At 40.9% G+C, this 18,385-nt stretch overlaps 1 protein-coding gene across 1 annotated transcript; it reads left to right on the top strand.

Annotated features, from left to right (window-relative positions):
• The first annotated feature begins 530 nt into the window (after positions 1–530).
• ATMIN (ATM interactor) lies at positions 531–18,024 on the top strand. The gene is made up of 4 exons (XM_082232291.1): positions 531–1,719; positions 8,143–8,268; positions 9,272–9,471; positions 10,139–18,024. The coding sequence occupies exons 1-4, from the start codon at positions 1,411–1,413 to the stop codon at positions 11,955–11,957; spliced, it is 2,454 nt and encodes an 817-aa protein (XP_082088417.1). The 5' UTR covers positions 531–1,410; the 3' UTR covers positions 11,958–18,024.
• The last annotated feature ends 361 nt before the right edge of the window (positions 18,025–18,385 follow it).

Here is an 18,385-nt window from a genome sequence, read left to right as displayed (position 1 = left end):
CCAAGTTTTTTCACAAGAGTAAATAAAGCTATTACATTTTACTGCCACTTCCCATTTAATACAGTAGTGTGCTTATCGAAGAACTGGAATTAGTAATGCATTTCCTTGTTCTCTAGTCCAGTGGCTTACACATTCTTGCTGTTTTACCCCCAAATGTAGTCATCAGTAGTGATAGTGATATGATGTATACAAAACTCAAGCTGTGTACAGTATAATGAGACAAACTCTGAAGCAGCCACCCCCTCTGAATAACAAAATACCCTGATTCAAAGCACTGCAAAGTCTGAGCATGTAACTGGCCCCATTATACTGGTAGTATCTCTTTTATATCAAGTATGTGTGCCTCTGTTGAATTACAATCAGATTTCCAAAGAAGGTTGAGAGACAGCATATTTTAGAGAATCAAAAATTTATTTACTATAGATGTAAAATCATTATTTTGAATTTTTAAAGGTTAAACACTGACATTAATGAATATTTAATCCAACTGCTAACTGTATTCCTTCTTCTTTAATATAAGCCTTTTTTAGATTTTCTTCCTATTATTTAATGTCCAAACCTGTTTTGAAGTTAATTCACATGTTGTGGGGTACTCATTTTGACTTGGAAGAAAAACACAATTTTATAGTTCAAATTGGGAAAAATAAATACAGTAAATGGACAAAAGTACAAAGATTCATAAAACGTTTAGGGGTATGCGTACCCTTGTGTCTCCTCAGAAAAAGCACTGTGTGTACATATCAATTTGAGTTCATTTAACAGGTAGATTTGGAATGTAGAGATCTGTATTCCAGTGTTAATGACATCCATAGCTTCATACATTTGGAAAAATTCATACCTTTTTGCGCTTTGATCCTGTGTAAAATGGGATTGAGTTCATCTGAGGATGTACACATGGGCATCGGCAGGGGTTAATAAACTGAGGATTTGCCCCCTAACATGAAGCCTCCCCCCCCCAACATAAATCCTGGCTACGCCCATGGATGTACACAAGTTGCAAACAAACTTTTGCAAATAACAAAAGAATTTCTACCTATCGGTTCTCAGTTGCAGTCAGGCCTCAGAACCCATATGCAACTGCTGAATTGGGGGGGGGGGTAACCACCACCCTGTTTTGTCCACATTCTTATCAATAAGCCATATTCCATTTTACAAATGGAGAGATAGAAAATGCTGGTCTACTTTTATTTCCAGCCGCGGATAATATCTGGAAGGCACTAGGCGCAAACTGGGTGTGGGACTTGTTTCGTAGAACGCGCGCCCCTCATGAATATGGAAAACGCCAGGTATAAATATGTATGAGCTCCCTGTCAGTCTCTCCGCCGAGTTCCCTTCCACGCTCTTTCTCCCTCTCCTCCCGCCACCGGAAGTGCCCCGCCGGTCGGCGGATCGGGAACGGCCGAGAGCAACATGGCGGCTACGGCAGCAGCGGCGGCGGCGGCAGGAGGAGCCGCGGCAGCAGCAGCCGTGTCCCGGGCGCCGCCCGCTCGGCGGCCCGGCCTGGGCCTGGGGCTCGGCCGCCCTCCGCGCTCGGCGCCGCGCGGCCCCCGCGAGCGGCCGTCGAGCCCGTGGGAGCTGGTGAGGCCCTCGGTGACGGAGCTCTCGCGGGCCGTCAGGAGCAACATCCTGTGCACGGTGCCCGGCTGCGGCAAAGTGCTGCCCAACCCGCCGGCGCTGAGCATGCACCTCAGCAAGGCCCACGGCGTGCAGCAGCAGCAGGTAAGCGGCCCTCCCCTCTCCCGCTCCTCTGGGGACCCAGCGCCTTCCCTCTCCTTCCAGAGGCGCGCCAGAGAGGGGTTTCATTTCAGCCCCACTTTTTAGCTTTCGGTTTCCTTATAAGCTTCCCAGGTAACAATGTACTACTGATGGGTAGCTATCAGAATTCAATTATTTTCATGGATGGCGGCTATCTGAATTCAAATGTTAATGTTAATAACCACTCCCTTCCAGCATCGGTTTGTTCACAAAGTTCCCAAGTATTGGTGGGTAGCTGGCAAAATTCAATTATTAATTATTATATTCAGCCCCTCCTCATATCCCAGGCAATAATTATTAACTGGTAGCTATAGACAGTTATTAATAATAACCACAGCAACAAAAGCCCTTTTCCTATTCCCTGCACCCCACCCCCTTTTGGTTGATTTACCTCAGATACCCCTTTCCCCTCCCTCCCTCCCTCCTCCAGCGGCATTCTTAATATCTTTTTAATGCTCTGTTGTCGTTGTGAGCCACTTTGAGCTCATTTTCTTTGCTTGAAAAGTGGTGTGCCAGTACAATGTTAAATCAAAACTCAGAGACTCCCTTTCCCACTCACAGTTACTTCTTAGCTTTATTTAAAAGTTTCAGGCATATCTAGCAAAGCTGCCAGGATGCCATACAACCATGGTAATAAAATAACTTTTTTTAAAAAGCAAATGTTAGGAAGGGCCCATAGCTAAATTGATGCACATCCTTCGCTTGCACAAAGCTCCAGGTTCAGACTTGGTACAAGATTCGATTTCTGCTAGTTGTGGCAGATGATACTGGGCTGGATGAACCATTTGATCAGATTTGGTGTGAAGTTGCTCATGCAGAAGATTCCTTGTTCAGTACTCAAGGAACTTCATTCCTTGTTCAGTACTCAGCACCTCCAGTTAAAAGTATCTTATTGGGAAATAAATATCCTTGAGATCCGAGAGACCTGTGGCCAGTCAAGATAGAAAATACTGAATTAGATAACCATTGGTGTAAGACTGGGAGTAGCCAACATGGTGCCTCTAGACATTTTGGACTACAGCTGCCACCATCAGCCCCAGCCATCATGGCCAGTGATCAGATATTATGGGGGGATCATAGTCCATAACAACTGGTGGCCACACATTGCCATTCCTGATCTAAGTCATATGAATATGGTATATGAAAGTGCCATACTTTGTCCTTTGAGTCAGTATAATGGGCTGTATCCAAGGTTAGTTCAGAGAAGACCCATGGAAACCCAACCCACTGTAACCTCATTTCATATGCTTTGAATGTAGAAGGTTTCAGGTTCAACCATCAGTATCTCCAAATGTTGGGAGTATAGTCAGACTATACTCAGCCTGAAATAAGTTAGTGAGGGTCTTATAGGGGGGAGGCAAAACACTGGGTTTATTGAAATCAAAGTTAGAGAGGTCTCATACACTCACAAACACTCTGTGATGGTGTGGGGTTTGTGGTGGAAGCTTTACACTGCAGAGATCTTGCCCCTCCCCAAATGGTTCTGTCCCTCTAATACCTTTTATCCCTCAATAACTTGATCATCTGAGCCTCTTCGTCTGTTCACTTAGTACTTCCCAAAATTCGCTAGTTCATAACTTGGTGGATTGGCATCATAATTGCAAGTAACTTTGGCATTATCAGGATGTTTTCTGTTCTTCCTGGGGAAGACTGGGTACCAGCTATCCTTGAAATGTTATTTTCCTCTCATGCTTCTGGAATTTCTGTTAATCATAGGTTAGCCTGTGACTTCCAAGGACTGTGGCTCTTATTGTGGGTTCTTAACTCTGTAGCTTCATGATGATTCTGTAGAGGCAGAATTCTAATGCTTTGTTCATTTGTGATACTCCGCAGTTCAGCTCAGCTGCCATCCTACTTCCTTTCCTTTAGTAATTTTTCAGCAGAAAGTATCCATTCTAACCATTCATTCACAGAGTTGCAATACATACCGTACAGTAATTGGTAATCATCCACCACACATTCTGCTTGACCTAGAACAATGTGTAACATAAGTACAGTGGTAACTCGGGTTAAGTACTTAATTCGTTCCGGAGGTCCGTTCTTAACCTGAAACTGTTCTAAACCTGAAGCACCACTTCAGCTAATGGGGCCTTCTGCTGCCGCCGCACCACCGGAGCACGATTTCTGTTCTCATCCTGAAGCAAAGTTCTTAACCCGAGGTACTATTTCTGGGTTAGCAGAGTCTGTAACCTGAAGCGTATGTAACCTGAAGCATATGTAACCCGAGGTACCACTGTAAAGGGTTGTTTGAGTAACAGGGCTGGGGAAGACTTGCCTGTAATATTGGAGAACCACTGATCTTGCTCCCTCATAGTAAGCAGGTTTAGAACCAAAGCCCGAACTGGAAGTCTCAAGTGACTACATAATTTGAACTGGACCTTCCAGACACTTGCTGCTGCCACCACCTATTTAGCCCGATATGATGATATGTCTTTCTGCAAAAAGGAGACAAGTAGTGGCACCACTAATCTGTGACCCTCACCATAAGCATCTGACAAATCCCCTCACTATGATCCTCCTGTACACTCTCTCACACAAACATATTTACACACTTAAAAGCTTTTTCTGTAAGCAAATATGAGGAGGCGCCTCTTGAAGGGCCAAATTATAAACCCACCCTAAAATCTGTTTCTTAGGCTCTTATATAAATGTACTAGATGCAGGTCAGGGTTTCTTCAAACTCTCAGAATCCTTCAACTACTATGGCCCACTGATACAAGTTGCAGCTTCATTTGGCCTTGTTGCAGCCCTTCCTGATTCCTCACTCCAGCCAAACATCCTGCCCGCCAAGCTGTGCTGTTGTTAAAATCAGGCAAGAGCATCCCCATTTAAAATATTTAGAAATCCCTTCCTAAGCTCTGAAAATGTACTTCATCTAAGCTTTCTAGGTTCAGTGAACAGTATCCCCTCACCATCTACATTGCTTTATCGCAACCTATGTGCTCTTTCATTCCACAAATTCACTCTGTACAGTGGTACCTTGGTTCTCAAACTTAATCCATTCCGGAAGTCCGTTCCAAAACCAAAGCGTTCCAAAACCAAAGCGCGCTTTCCCATAGAAAGTAATGCAAAATGGATTAATCCATTCCAGACTTTTAAAAACAACCCCTAAACAGCAATTTAACATGAATTTTACTATCTAACGATATCATTGATCCATAAAATGAAAGCAATAATCAATGTACTGCAGTCACACAACCAATCAATCAGTAGCTGAACTGGGTTCCACACTGTCACAAAATCAAAACAGAAAAGAGCTACAAAAATGCAAAATAAATAGCAAAAACAGACAGACCTCAGAACAAAAGTGTGGCACTCAAAACAGAGCATGCTCAGCTTCCGAAAAAATTTCGCAAACCAGAACACTTCCTGCTGGGTTTGCAGTGTTTGGGTTCCAAGTTGTTTGAGAACCAAGGTACCACTGTACTTTTCTTAAAATCTCGTGAGTATGCCCTAGGTAAGGACAACTTCATAACCTTCCCAGACCTAGCCTGAAACCCTAGTAACCTAATCACTGTAGCTATGAAAGGCTCACTGTACTTAATTACAGATTCCTTCAGCTGCTCTGTGTATTTCAGGCTAAGCAAGGAAACCTCCTCTCACCAAAGCCAGAATCCCTACCGCTAATCTTTCTTTTCTCCCGTAACTTTCTCTTCTCTTGTGTTTATCTTGAAAATGAGCTTTGTGCCCGAGCCCATGGTGCTGTTTTCAAAATCCTGGTATTTAAGTGAAGTACTCACATCTTTGCTACTGCCTTTATGGTTGGGTTCCTGCTTCTGATTGTACTTTGTTGATAATATTATTATAAGTTTTAATGTCTTTCCAAATTTGAAATGTGACCTTTAATGGGAAGTGGCTGGCGGCTTCCTCCAAATCCCTTCCAGAAGTGCTTGATAAAACCTCTGGTGGGAAGCTGTAGCTATTTAGAGCAAAACGAGCGTTTATAAAACAGTGTCCTCCATCTTGCAGCCAGATACTTTGTTTGGAAAGTACTGACTTAATTAAGATTTTGAAGTAATGTGACAATAATATTGCAACAGGTCCTACTTGGACTCCTTGTAATCTCTCCTCATCCCTTTACATATTGCAGGGTGGCATAATGGCTTGTTGGGCTTTTACCTCAGAGATATCTTTTCAGACTTATTTTTGCTCCAACCAACAAAGAGTTTTCTCAAAATGGTATTCTATATTTTAGTGCCAATATTACAGTAGACAGTTAAGATACCTGAGAGTGCTTTAGAACTATGAGTAAATGGAAATCTGTATACCCTTGTGAGTGAATTTTGAAGTGAGACTTGCATTGTATATGGGGAAACTGAGCTCTGTAAAATAAACAGGAAGACTCCAGTCAATGGGTCTGTGAGCCAGTTTTAAGTCACCACTCATTCATGGATCTCACTAGGTCACCTTGAGGCAGTCATTATTCTTCAGCCTAACTTACTTCATGTAGTAGTTGTGAAGATAAAATGGATGGGTGGAAGCCTAAGATGAAAAATGTAATAAATAAATGCTGGCAGCTTTTTGTTGTTTTTAAAGATTCTTTTGCTTAAGGTTTGGAAATATTTTTCATTCCTAGGGATTTATATATGCTACCACTGCTGTTTATTAACAGAAGGGTAGGGAGGGCCTGAAGAGTAGAGTGAGTCTTCCTGCATTCTTCAGGACTGAATCGTTGCATTTCAGGTTTTAGCATCTCTAGGCTGTTCCCTCACACTTTCCCCACTCCTTTTTGAAAGGGAAGATAAAAAGAAGTTAGAGAAGAGGTTTTGCACCGATGATGAAACTTACATTCCAGCCAGTCTGAGCATGTATCTAATGCAGCTGGTTTGGAAAGCCTTGGATTACGAATGCTTGGGTTCCTTAATGTATAAAGAGAATGCCACACTTTAAAAAGCCTTTAAAAGTTCTGCAGTCCAAATTTTACACCAAGGAAAGCTGTCTCTTTGTATTAATTGAACCACACCCATATACTTCTGCAATCAAACTATTTTGTAATGTTACACACTTAATCCTTGTCCCCAAACTACTGGAATTAAGCCCTATCTCAAAGCTACTGGAAATCCTACTGATTTCCTTCTGGCTTCTGAGATTTTAGGAGCCATATCCACACATATTTCAAGCAAATCTTTCCAACCAGAAGTGCCAGAAACTTTGCATTTTAAAATATAATATTATAGGAAATAATATGTTCATTATTCTGTGTTTTTGTCCATGCTTGCTCTGTATCACAGTATGCTCAAAAACCTGCTCAAGTTCAGCTATGGAGAGACTGGAGCAGTCAGTGGTTCCTTGATCTGGTTCATGGCTCTGACATCACAAGTCATTGGTATAGCACTAGTCTCCTTAGCTTCAGTTTGTTTTGAATTTAATATTACACTCTCTTGCGGTGAGATGTTTGGTTCTAAATCGTTTGGTCTAAAAGTTCAGCATAATGTTTTCTGCAAAATGTTTCTGTTTCCTAAGTGACAGTGATCACTCAATCATATCTTCTTGGTTTAACAAGCCCAGATGTGAATAAGCCTTGTGTCCACACACACCCTTCCCTCCTTCTTGGTGCCCCAAAATTAACCCCAGAATTCTTCATCTACTCTTATTACACTAGCACTAGGAAACTGGTTGTCTCAGGTTTGGAACATTTTCAAACCATGGTTTAAAATCCTGGGTGGTTTGGAACATTGTAACTATGTTACTGGGACCTATCGTTAATTGAAAATTGCCTTGCTTCTCACAGCGTGCCAAGGGAAAAAGTGGCAGCATGAGGATAGCATACCCTCCAACATTTCTCCGATGAAAATAGGGACATCCCATTCCATAATGATAATTTTACTATTTATACCCCACACATCTTACTGGGTTGCCCCAGCCACTCTGGGCAGCTTCCAACATATATGAAAACATAATGAAACATTAAAAAAAACCTTCCCTATACAGTATTGCCTTCAGACAGCTTAGGGGGTTAGATAACTCCATACCCTCTAACATTTCTTCAGTGAAAACAGGAACATCCTAAGGAAAAGCAGGACATTCTGGGATCAAATCAGAAACCAGGACGGCTTCTCTAAATCAGAGCACATGGGATAGAACACATGAGCAAAAGCCTTGTACATACCTCTGCTTATTTAGCCAGGATTGACCCAACTGGGTTACTGAATAATCAACTACCTGTCACATAATCTAGGCAATTAGAGTGAGCTGGGATGTAAACTACCTAAAGTTTTTATTGCATATAGGGAATAACTGAAACATGTACAGAAGTTTCAAGTGGAGAATCTCTTCAGTATGCAGGCAGGCAGGCAAAATGCTGTATAAAGACAAGCTTTATTTGTATTCCAGATACTTCTGAGCCCCAAACATTAGATACAATTTAATAATATTCTTCTCCTACAGGATGGAAAAATAAATCCTGCAATAAGGAAAGACTTGAAAACGCCACAGAAATACTACTGCTGTCCTATTGAAGGTTGCCCTAGAGGACCAGAAAGGCCTTTTTCACAATTTTCTCTTGTGCGACAGGTATGTATTCTAACTACATTATTCAATAAATAGAACAATATAATTTATATGGAACATCTTATTCAAGAGCCATGCATCTTTCTGAATTGCAAGATTTCTGTGTAAATATATTCCATTATAAGAGAAGCTTCATATGAATGTCATTTCATATTGTCAGTTGTCTATTGTTTATGGGATCAGTGTGTTGGGAAAGAGCTCTCATGGAACTAGGGAGCCTGCAGCATCATTGCACAGGTTTTATACATACTACTCTTTTGTTAGAAAATTAAACTTATTAAATGTGCTGAGATATGCCTTCAGTAGCTGAAAATGAAAGGAACAAATTGGAGGTAATTTTGCTGTAGAGCTCTGACTAGTTAATTCAATTACTCCTTTAACTCTCTGTAATATGCCCTCTTTTCACCAGAAGTTCATAACTGTAAAATTTACAATGGGCCTGTGTAGATTATTGAGAACCTTAACTGCAAACTTCATGCAGGTTGCATGTCAGAGGTCTGGATCTTCTAAGAAATGCATTCTCTGATTCTTAATAACTTTTGAAAGAGTGGAATTGCTAAAATCAGTTGTAGTATTTATTGAGTTGAGGTGCAGCCAGATAGTGTATATGGACTTTCATTCCCATGTTATAACCATTTTCAGGAATTCAAGAAAAATCTTGAACCCCCTCTATCAACTCCAGTCAGTCATTTAAAAATGCATGAAAATGCACCAAAAATTATGGAAAATTCAGTTGTTGACAGCATGCTTAAAAGTGCCTTGTCTTGCATAGAGAAGGCTGGAACTGGAACAGCTTTGTGTCTCAAACATAGTACCACTTTCTTTTGTTTGGGAAGGACCATTGCTCAGTGACAGAGCACTGGCATCTCCAGGTAGGGCTCAGAAAAAGCCCAGTCTGAAATCCTGAAGCCGCTGCCAGTCAGTGTAGTCAATACTGAACTAGATGAACCAGTGCTGTCCAAGGCAGTTTCCTATAACTTACCTAACTTTTGTTTTTATATTTCAGCATTTTATGAAAATGCATGCTGAAAAGAAGCATAAATGTGATAAATGCAGCAATTCCTATGGCACCATATGGGATCTGAAGCGACATAGTGAGGACTGTGGCAAGTCTTTCCAGTGTACTTGTGGATGCCCCTATGCTAGCAGGACAGCATTATTGTCTCATATTTATAGGACACAGCATGAGATCCCTGTTGAACATAGGTAAGGGCAACATTTTTCCTTTGTTGACTGTTTCATATATGTGCACATATATTTGCCTTAAAACATTGGAAGGGGGAGGAGTTATAACACCATTCTGTGAAGATCACTGCCACTGACAGCTTCCCTTATCTTACCAACATTTTTTTTTTAAGGATAACTAAAGAGGCATGGATTTTTCCAGGCTTTTATACAATCAATTATTACCCAACATGCTGCCACCAGTAAAAGTGATTCTGTTTGAACTATCTAAGAATTCAGAATGCATTTCCATTCAATGTGGGGAGGCGGGGTGACTACTGCTTTTGAAGTCCTTTATCAAAATGCAGTATTATAGACTGTGTGGAATTGCAGTGCAAGTTTTACTTTTAGGTCAGCATTGTTGGCTGCTAAACTGCTGTAAGATTATTCTTTGGTTGAATAGCCTAGGCACAGAGTTTAACTGTACCTCTGACTTATTTACCCAACAATGCAGTTTTCTGCTTAACATTACCATAATTCAGTGTGTTACTATTTTGATTTCTCTAAGTATGCTTTCAAGGCAAACAATTCACATTATTCTAAATTCTGTTATAGAAATGGTAAAAGTGGTGGGGTGGGAAAGATTTGGAGGGAATGAAGGAGTATGTGCTACAGCTGTACCTAGTCAAAGATTTTGTAATATTTACAGGGATCCACCAAGTAAGAAAAGGAAAATTGAAACCTCTGTATCCAATCAGTTGGTGGGAGAAAAACTTAAAGGAGCTTCTGCCAGTGTCCAAACCAGATGTACTAGCACTAAAGACTTGGAGACCTCTGAGATGAAGCCAGCAGCTTCCTTTGAAGATTCTAGCTGTTCCTATACTACTAAGCAAACACAAACGCAGCCAAAAAATTCACCAAAGTTGCTTCTGCCAAAGCCAAAAGTGGCTTTGGTTAAACTCCCTGTAATGCAGCTTACTCAGTTGCCTATCTTTGTATCAGCACCAGACTCTTCTGTCAAACCCGTTGTAGTTGCTGTTGATGACAAAGGCTCTGTTATGAGTACTGTTCACTTAATGCCTCTGCCGGTAGGATTTATGATACCAGGACTGGAGGCTGAAACACTTGCATTTAAAAGCACCTTGCCCCTTTCAAAAACCAAAAATGCTGGCAGTGTTGAGCCAGTCAGCACAGGTATCCAGGTCAATTTGGGTAAAGGGGCATCAGATAATACAATCCAAGATCTGGAAGCCATATGCTACAAGAACGGGATTTGTTCAACAAATGTGCAGACGGACTTATCTTATATTTCACAGAACTTTGTGACATCTGCAGCTTGGACTCCTGATTCATCGGTGTCCTCTTGTTCTCAAACAGACCTGACATTCAGCTCTCAGGTTTTGTTGCCAATTAATGTGCAGACACAGACACTGTTACCCAGTTCAAAGTTGACTTCTTCCATAGCTGCTCAGACAGATGCACTTGCACAGGCTTGCTTTCAGTCATGTGGAATTTCTCGGGAGACTCAGACCAATAGGTCGCAGAAAGATATTGATGGGAGAGTACAAATGGACCAGGCTGTAATGTGCAATGACATTTTTGACAGTGTTAGTTCATCATTCAGTGATTCAACCACAGTGGGACTTCCAGGCAGCAACTTAATGGCTGCAGGCCTGGGTCAAAGTCTGCTACAAAGAGGAAGCTGCAAATCTTTGAGTCCAGACACTAAGTGTGAGCCAGTTATCAGCTTCAGTGCACAAAATAATATTCTCCCACAGCAGGTTATGACAGACAATCAGACCCAGACAATGGAGTTACTGAACGATCTTGAAACTATTTTTTCGAATAACACAGCGGGTCAGTCATTGGATAACCGTAGTCTTTTGACTGACACTAGCTCGCATGCTGGCACACCCTTGCCTTCTGGCCCTACGCAGAACGCAGGAATTGATTTTGACATTGAGGATTTCTTCACAGCCTCCAATATCCAGACACAGACAGAAGAGACCCAGCTGAACTCTGAGCCAGTCTTGGAGTTGCTAGATATTGAAACCCAGACAGATTTATTTTCAGATAATGCCACCCAGTCCTATAGCTGCAGGGGTAATCCCAATTTCTTAGGTTTGGAGATGTTTGACACACAGACCCAGACAGACTTAAATTTCTTTTTAGACAGCCCCTATTTGCCTTTGGGGAGCATCTTGAAACAGTCTACCTTCTCTATGAGCACAGACTCATCTGATACAGAAACACAGACAGAAGTGCATTTTCCTGCAAAAAATTCCTCTAACCAAATGGCAGAAAGCAAAGTCCAGCTGAATAGTGCTGAAACACAGACCATGGATAGCTGCTTTGAAACCCTTGGCAGTTTATTTCTTACTAGCAATGAGACTCAGACTGCTATGGATGACTTTTTGTTGGCTGACTTGGCCTGGAATACAATGGAGTCACAGTTCAGTTCAGTCGAAACACAGACTTGTGCAGAATTGTGTTCTCTGTTTCAGGGTCCTGATAAATCAAACCATTGAGTGCTGTTCTCAAACCCTCTTTTCTTTGAGGATTAATTTATGTGTGGGTAGGAGAAACTGACATTCAAGTCACCTCCACTGAATGTAATTGACCACATACGGTTGGTTTACAAACTGTGTCCTACTATAAGGTACTTTAACTGTTTTGTGTTTACTAATATGAATCCTGTGTGCATATGTTCACTGCTGTATGTTTGTGTATGTTTGAACACTTCATAACTGGTAGTAATCTTGTGTCTGCCCTCTGCTATGCTGAGTTACATTTTTTTAAAAAAAAAACCCTTTTAAGTTCCAATACCTGTAGTAATACCTGTCCTCTGATCTTGACTATTAACGCAGCAGTCCTGTACTTGGGAAGAAGTCCACTAAACAGAGTGGAGTTCTTGAGTAATCAAACATGGAATTGTGCTGTAGGTGTTTGTTTTTTAATGGACCAAAACCTAGTTTTCTTTAAATTCTGGCTCATTCCCCAAATCCTGAAAATGGAGCTCTTCTCTTTTTTCTTCTTGTTTTTGGAGTTCATCGTTGCAATTCAGCTCTACAGGGGTTACATCATGGTTGTGCCCAAGAATTCCTACACATTCACGCTTCCGCATGTTGCTGTGACATATGCTAACAAGTTGGCAGGAATGTGCCCTACATACTTGCAGCAGCTTGTTGCTTGCTAGAAAACCAACCAAAGTACAGAACAAGTTTTCTTTCTCTCTCTCTCTCTCTCTCTCTCTCTCTCTCTCTCTGTGTGTGTGTGTGTGTGTGTGTGTGTGATCTGAATTCTAATCCATATAAATTTAGTAAGACTTCATACTTGCGACTGTGGGTAGGTGGACAACTGAATATTGATATCACCATGCTAAGAAAAATGTGCAGCAGTACACTTTGGATTCTGTACAGCTAAGCTATACTCAAACTAGGATTACTGAAATTAATCTAATTTAGCCATGTCCATTAATTTTAGTTGGTCTGCTCAGTCTATGACTAATGTTGAATACAACCCAACATGTTTAACATGGGTAAATCCTTGTTGATCATGGATTCAATTTTCTTGAAACAATGTTAGTAGCCTGTAAGACGTTTAGTTTCTGAACAGTCTTGCCAAATTCTAGCAGACAGTTTGGAATTAAGCTCAATGGCTTGCAAAAATCTATATTAAGTAAGGAAAAGAAAGGAAGGCACCAATGCAGAAATGAGAGAGGATACTTCAAATATACACTTGGATATATGTTATTTAATTCAGTGTATTTTGTGTCAGCAACTCTTCAGAGCTGCTGGTTTTCATTGCCTCTGAAAAGGGATTATTGACTAAAATTTCCAATGTACCTTTTTTTCTTTTTAATCTGTCCTAAGAGCTTATGTCAAACACTCACTTTGGAAACATAGCTGCAAGGCAAACTATGAGAAAGCAATGAGTTCCTATCTGCTCAGGACAAGATTACTAGGAAGCTCTTCAACCAAGTGATAAAGGAAATTGTTCATCAAAGTAGCAGATGGCATGTGTTCAACTACAGCTTTTACCTGCTGTTGGACATAAAGTTCTGTTTGTGATTGAATTCTTTAAATTCATGTTGAGCCCTCAGCTCCTCCAAGAACAACTTATCTTTCAAAGAGCAAAAAAACTTAGGGCTAGGATGGAGGATCTGTGGTCCTCCAGATGTTCCTGGGCTACAACTGTTATCATCCCTGACAATTGTCCCTACTGGCTGAGGCTGATGGGAGTTGGGAGTTCAGCAGCATGTGGAGAGCACCATGTTCAGTGGTAGGGCCTGTTGTTGTCTTTGTATAGTGCTGCTAATGGTCTGTCGGCATAGACCCATCACTTCCACACTGATTTTGTGTCTTACCGTCTAACTCTTACCCAGCATACTCTGTGCAAAGTCTAAAGTGCTAGCAACTGCTCAATGTTATCTGTTGATGTTCTTCAGAAACTTCTATTTCCATTTTTTGTTTATTGAAGAGAATATCCTACACTGGATATTTGCAATCTTCATTCATTGTATGCAGGGTTTATTTTTTCTCTCTCCAAGCATTTATTCTGCAGAATTGAGCCTCTATTTCCCAATGAGCCTTGGATAAGCATTTGGAAGAAGAACTCTCAACTGGGTCCTGTACGTACATAACACTTTGGTATGCACCAGCTGAATGCTTCAGCCAAAGAGTGGCAAACAGCTTCAAGGTTGATGCAGGTTACACACTGTTCTTCAATCAGTCTCTAGATTGATGCTGTTTAACAAGCGATGAAGCTGAAATGATGCAGTTTGGTCAGAGTCCCAGGCAGCAGTGAAGTAATGACATCACTAGGGTGCACTCTTTATGTATCATGCAAGTTGTTTTGATCTAAGGTCAATTGCCAGTCAGGAGTGGTACTGTTATTCCTCCATGGTCACATGAATTATTTATTATTATTTATTATTTGATTTATTATTTGCCCTTCCACCATAAGATCCCAGGTTGGTTCACAACAATGTAAAATACATTAAAAAGATAGCACTCCAGAGATTTAACTATACTCTTGTTGGGATGCAACTAAAAAGTCCCTTATCCCACTGAAGCTTAGTGCTCCCCTAGTGCTTCCAGTGCAAAGCTAGTGTCATCCGGCTTGCTGTGGTGTACAGCTTGGTCCTTGCAGTTCAGAATGTAGTAGCCTAGGTGCACTTTTGATTAAAGTGTCCACGGGCACCTTCAATTGGGTTTGAATTGTTGATGCGTATCTGTGGTCAGGGTGTTCAGGCACTAATATGAGTATGTATATTAAGCTTTTCCACAAACAAAACAGGCAGCTGTTCTGGGTCCCCCACACCTTAATCAAAGTACCACTAATGCAGTGGAGATCATGTTGGCATATAATCGCCTTCTTAAGTTGATGTGATTGTCTTTAAGCAGCTACTTATAGATGTGTAGTGCCAGTGCCAATAGTGCAGATTGACCTTTGGGCTCTATTCTGTTACTGGTATCTTATCCTACATAGGGTGCTTATGCAATAGCTTGCCTTGAACTGCTGCTGTGACTAAATCAATCCATGGATTTCTGCTTGTGGGGGAAGAAATGTTCCACACTCCTTGGACTCATAGAAGAAGACTTAAAAGCCATCCAGGAATGGCAGATCTCCTGCATGCCCTACCTTTGGCTATCTTCTTTCTTTAGTAGGAGATTCCAAGAATATATTTGCTATAGAGAGAAAATATTGACTCAGCCTAGTCATATTTGCAGAAAAGATCTGGTCTCTGAACACCTTTCACATTCCTGGCATCCTTTTAAATGAGATTTTGAGCCTGTCTTTGAAATGAATCTTGTAACATTTTATTCTTTGTTTCTATTGATTGTTTCCCCCCACCATTTCATCAGAGTGATTGAACCAGAATGTTGCTCAGTTTGCAACTGTCTGCACACAATCCTTGTATTTGATTAATATAAGCTAATTAAAGGGAGTTTGGTGCATAAGCTACATCTTCTGCCTTTGGTTTTCCAATTCCATAGTATTTTCTAGCAATCGGGGTAACCTACCTGCTAATGAGGGAGCAGTAAACAGATTTGAATTTTTAAAGAATTGGTTTATATACAAGTGTTTAGCATGATTGTCATGACCTAGACACAGAGGGCCCACTTGCATGACACAATAGCTACAGGAAGGTAAGTTTCTGTCAACGTGAACCAGCTGACCTGAATAGAGGTTGATACCACATATCCTCCTCCTGAGCTGGAGATTATCCCTTGTTAGATCTAAACCACCCAGCCCTCCGCAACCTATCAAACTCAGCATGTTGTCAAAAGCAAACTAAGAATGTCCTGCTCAGCTTCTACATATTAATCTTCTACTTCATAGAAGGTGAAAGATGGTAATATACATACTGATATCTTAGTGTTTGTGTGACTAGCCCTGATTGCTATAGTACTAAGAAACAAGAAATGCCTTTCTCTCAGTCTGATGGACACTGATATATACAGGCATGATCTTCCTTACAATCCCAAGTATAATACAGCATGCATGGTGCATATAGTCAACTGACATTTACATCAGCTCTAACTTGAGTCCTGTCTTCTATAGGGAAAGACTCATCCTTGAAATTCTTCACCTTTTCTTCAGTTAAGGGTTAAAATTAACTTGAACTAAAAACCAACCATATTTGTTTTTCGGCAATGATAATAAGGCAAGTACTACAAGTTACTACCCATCTCAGGCAAGCAACAAGAAACTTTGGCAAGCTGTTCCTCCCAGGGTTTGGTTGCTTCCTTTCTCATGCCTGCTTCTAGAGGGATATCTTAGTTGTCTTTTTTGAGCATCTGAAAACGGCCTAACACTCACTGTACTGGGTGAGTTGTTTAGTATTTTAGAAAATAAAATAACTCGTTCACAATCACTGTACAGTAGCCTTTGCCAACCTGGTAACTTCCAGATGTTCCCAAAAGCCCTAGCCAACACAGCCAGGTTGGCAAAGGCAGCGTTAGAGATTACCTGTGGCAGTAGATGCACCCAGGATATTTGCCTGTCATTGTAGCTGGTTCAAGATGGATGAAAGAGTAAAAGAGGATGAGCATGCAGGAAATAGACAACCACCTCTTAATTGTTTGCAAAGCTTATATTAACTTTTAAAGGAACATTCTTTAATATCATTTTGCACCATGAAATAGCACTAGTCTGCTTAATGGATATTTCTAAACTTGAAAACAAAAAACCTGAGTTGCAGAACTTAGTGTGATGTCTTACTCTTGCTGGATCAAAGTATGGTATTTCATTTCATTATGCTTGCTAATTTTCAAGAAAAATTCTAGGTGTGCATACATACACACGCATGCTTCACGTCTGGCTGCAGATTGAGGTGGCGTACACAGACACTGGAAATGAAACTCTGTGAGCCTCTGCATGCTTTATGGGGGTTTGGGTTTTTGGAGGTTGGGGACTTGTTTCTGACTAAATGTAGGATTGCACTGTGAATAAACGTGTCTAGGCTGTGTATGGGCTGCAGATGGGAACACGTATGCTTGATTACACCTCAACCCCCCTGCATTTTTTAAAAAATTCCCTAATACCTAGTTTTTCATACAGAAAATAAGAGGGAATCCTTTTGTATGGAGGAGCATTCAATAATGTGAGCCCCCACCTGCAGCCTAAGCATGGGTATACCATGTCAGAAGCAATACCATGTCATTGAACAATACCAGTGAACTAAGGGGTTTTGTCCACTGCAGGTTGCCTGAAATGTGAAAATGAGTCAATACACACAGTTTATCTATTAAAGGGACAAGGGTTGTATCAGAACCTTGGCATGTAGATAAAAAATCTGAATGACACCATATTAAATTCCAGCATCGATCATGTATATCATTGAACATTTTCTGTATCCAATTCTTGCACTTTATGGAGTTTTTGCAAGGAAACAATACAGTGCTGCTGTTTTCTAGCCTCAAGAGAATGACTTCCATTTCATCACTGAGGGGGTAAGGAGCAGATGGGCTGGAGGGATCCTGAATAAAAATGAAACTGTGGCCTGTTGCCTTTAAGAGGAGGTTGTCATGATTACAGTTTTAATATCTGGCTGGATATGGGTAAGTGAAAGAAAACCTCATTCTCGTTTGCAGCTGCAATTTTTACTACACCCTCCTTTCTGCCATGTTTAGGGACAGAGTAGTCCTCTTTTTCTAGGGGTTTCCTCCCTCTCATTTGTGCTCACTTTGTTAAAGATCAAATGTATCTACCACAATTAAATCTGTTATTCTTTATGGAGCCACAAGCCTCCTTTTTCTCCTCCGATGCATACGTATTCTCTTCAGGCAGCTAATCAAGATGAAATGCCAAAGAGCACATTACTCTTAAACGTGCATGCAATGACAATTTAGACCAACATGCAAGTGCACAGTTTCCTCTGCTTTCAGACAGTAAAATGGTAGAACTGACTCTTCTCTGTCCATTAGGTGTTTGCACACACAACTGCATGCATAGAATTGCAAATACTGTGAGCTTTAAATAAATGAACTCTGTCTTGAATAAAACTGTTCAGGTTAAGGGCCTACCTGTATATATAATGAAACACATTTATGTCACAAAGATGAACAAATAAATGTCTTTCTGCCTTAACTCACCAGTTTTCCTCCCCTGCCTCTTGTTTTACACTAAATGGTTACTTGAACACTTTGCCATTTCATTCCTCTATTGAAAAGAAATAGTTGGGTCTAGAAAGTGGATTATACTGTGAAATAGAAACGCAATGTCACACTTTTCACTAGCCCCTGTCAAATTGCTGTAGTGCAATAGCCTTTGGCTGTGTGGCTGGAGATAGCATTTCTTTTTTATTCCTTGCCTTAAAACCAAAGTAGTGATAAAGGGTATGGTTTTGCCCTGATGCAAGGGGTTTGCAAATGATGGGGCGTGACTGCAGGAGATGTGGCCATGCTGGCATTCTTTTCCCAGGGCTATGCAAGCGTGGCTATGGTTTAAT

The sequence above is a fragment of the Podarcis vaucheri genome, assembly GCF_965113315.1.
Source record: "Podarcis vaucheri genome assembly, chromosome: 7".
NCBI classification, from domain to species: Eukaryota; Metazoa; Chordata; class Lepidosauria; order Squamata; family Lacertidae; genus Podarcis; species Podarcis vaucheri.
Note: the sequence above shows the minus strand (reverse complement) of the source record. Positions and strands in the feature narration are given on the sequence as shown.

Bases quoted from the DNA above. Each gene is read 5' to 3' on its own strand.
- ATMIN (XM_082232291.1), top strand. From the start codon at position 1,411: ATGGCGGCTACGGCAGCAGCGGCGGCGGCGGCAGGAGGAGCCGCGGCA. The intron at 1,720-8,142 runs GTAAGCGGCCCT...CTTCTCCTACAG, and splicing joins ACGGCGTGCAGCAGCAGCAG to GATGGAAAAATAAATCCTGC. The intron at 9,472-10,138 runs GTAAGGGCAACA...TAATATTTACAG, and splicing joins GAGATCCCTGTTGAACATAG to GGATCCACCAAGTAAGAAAA.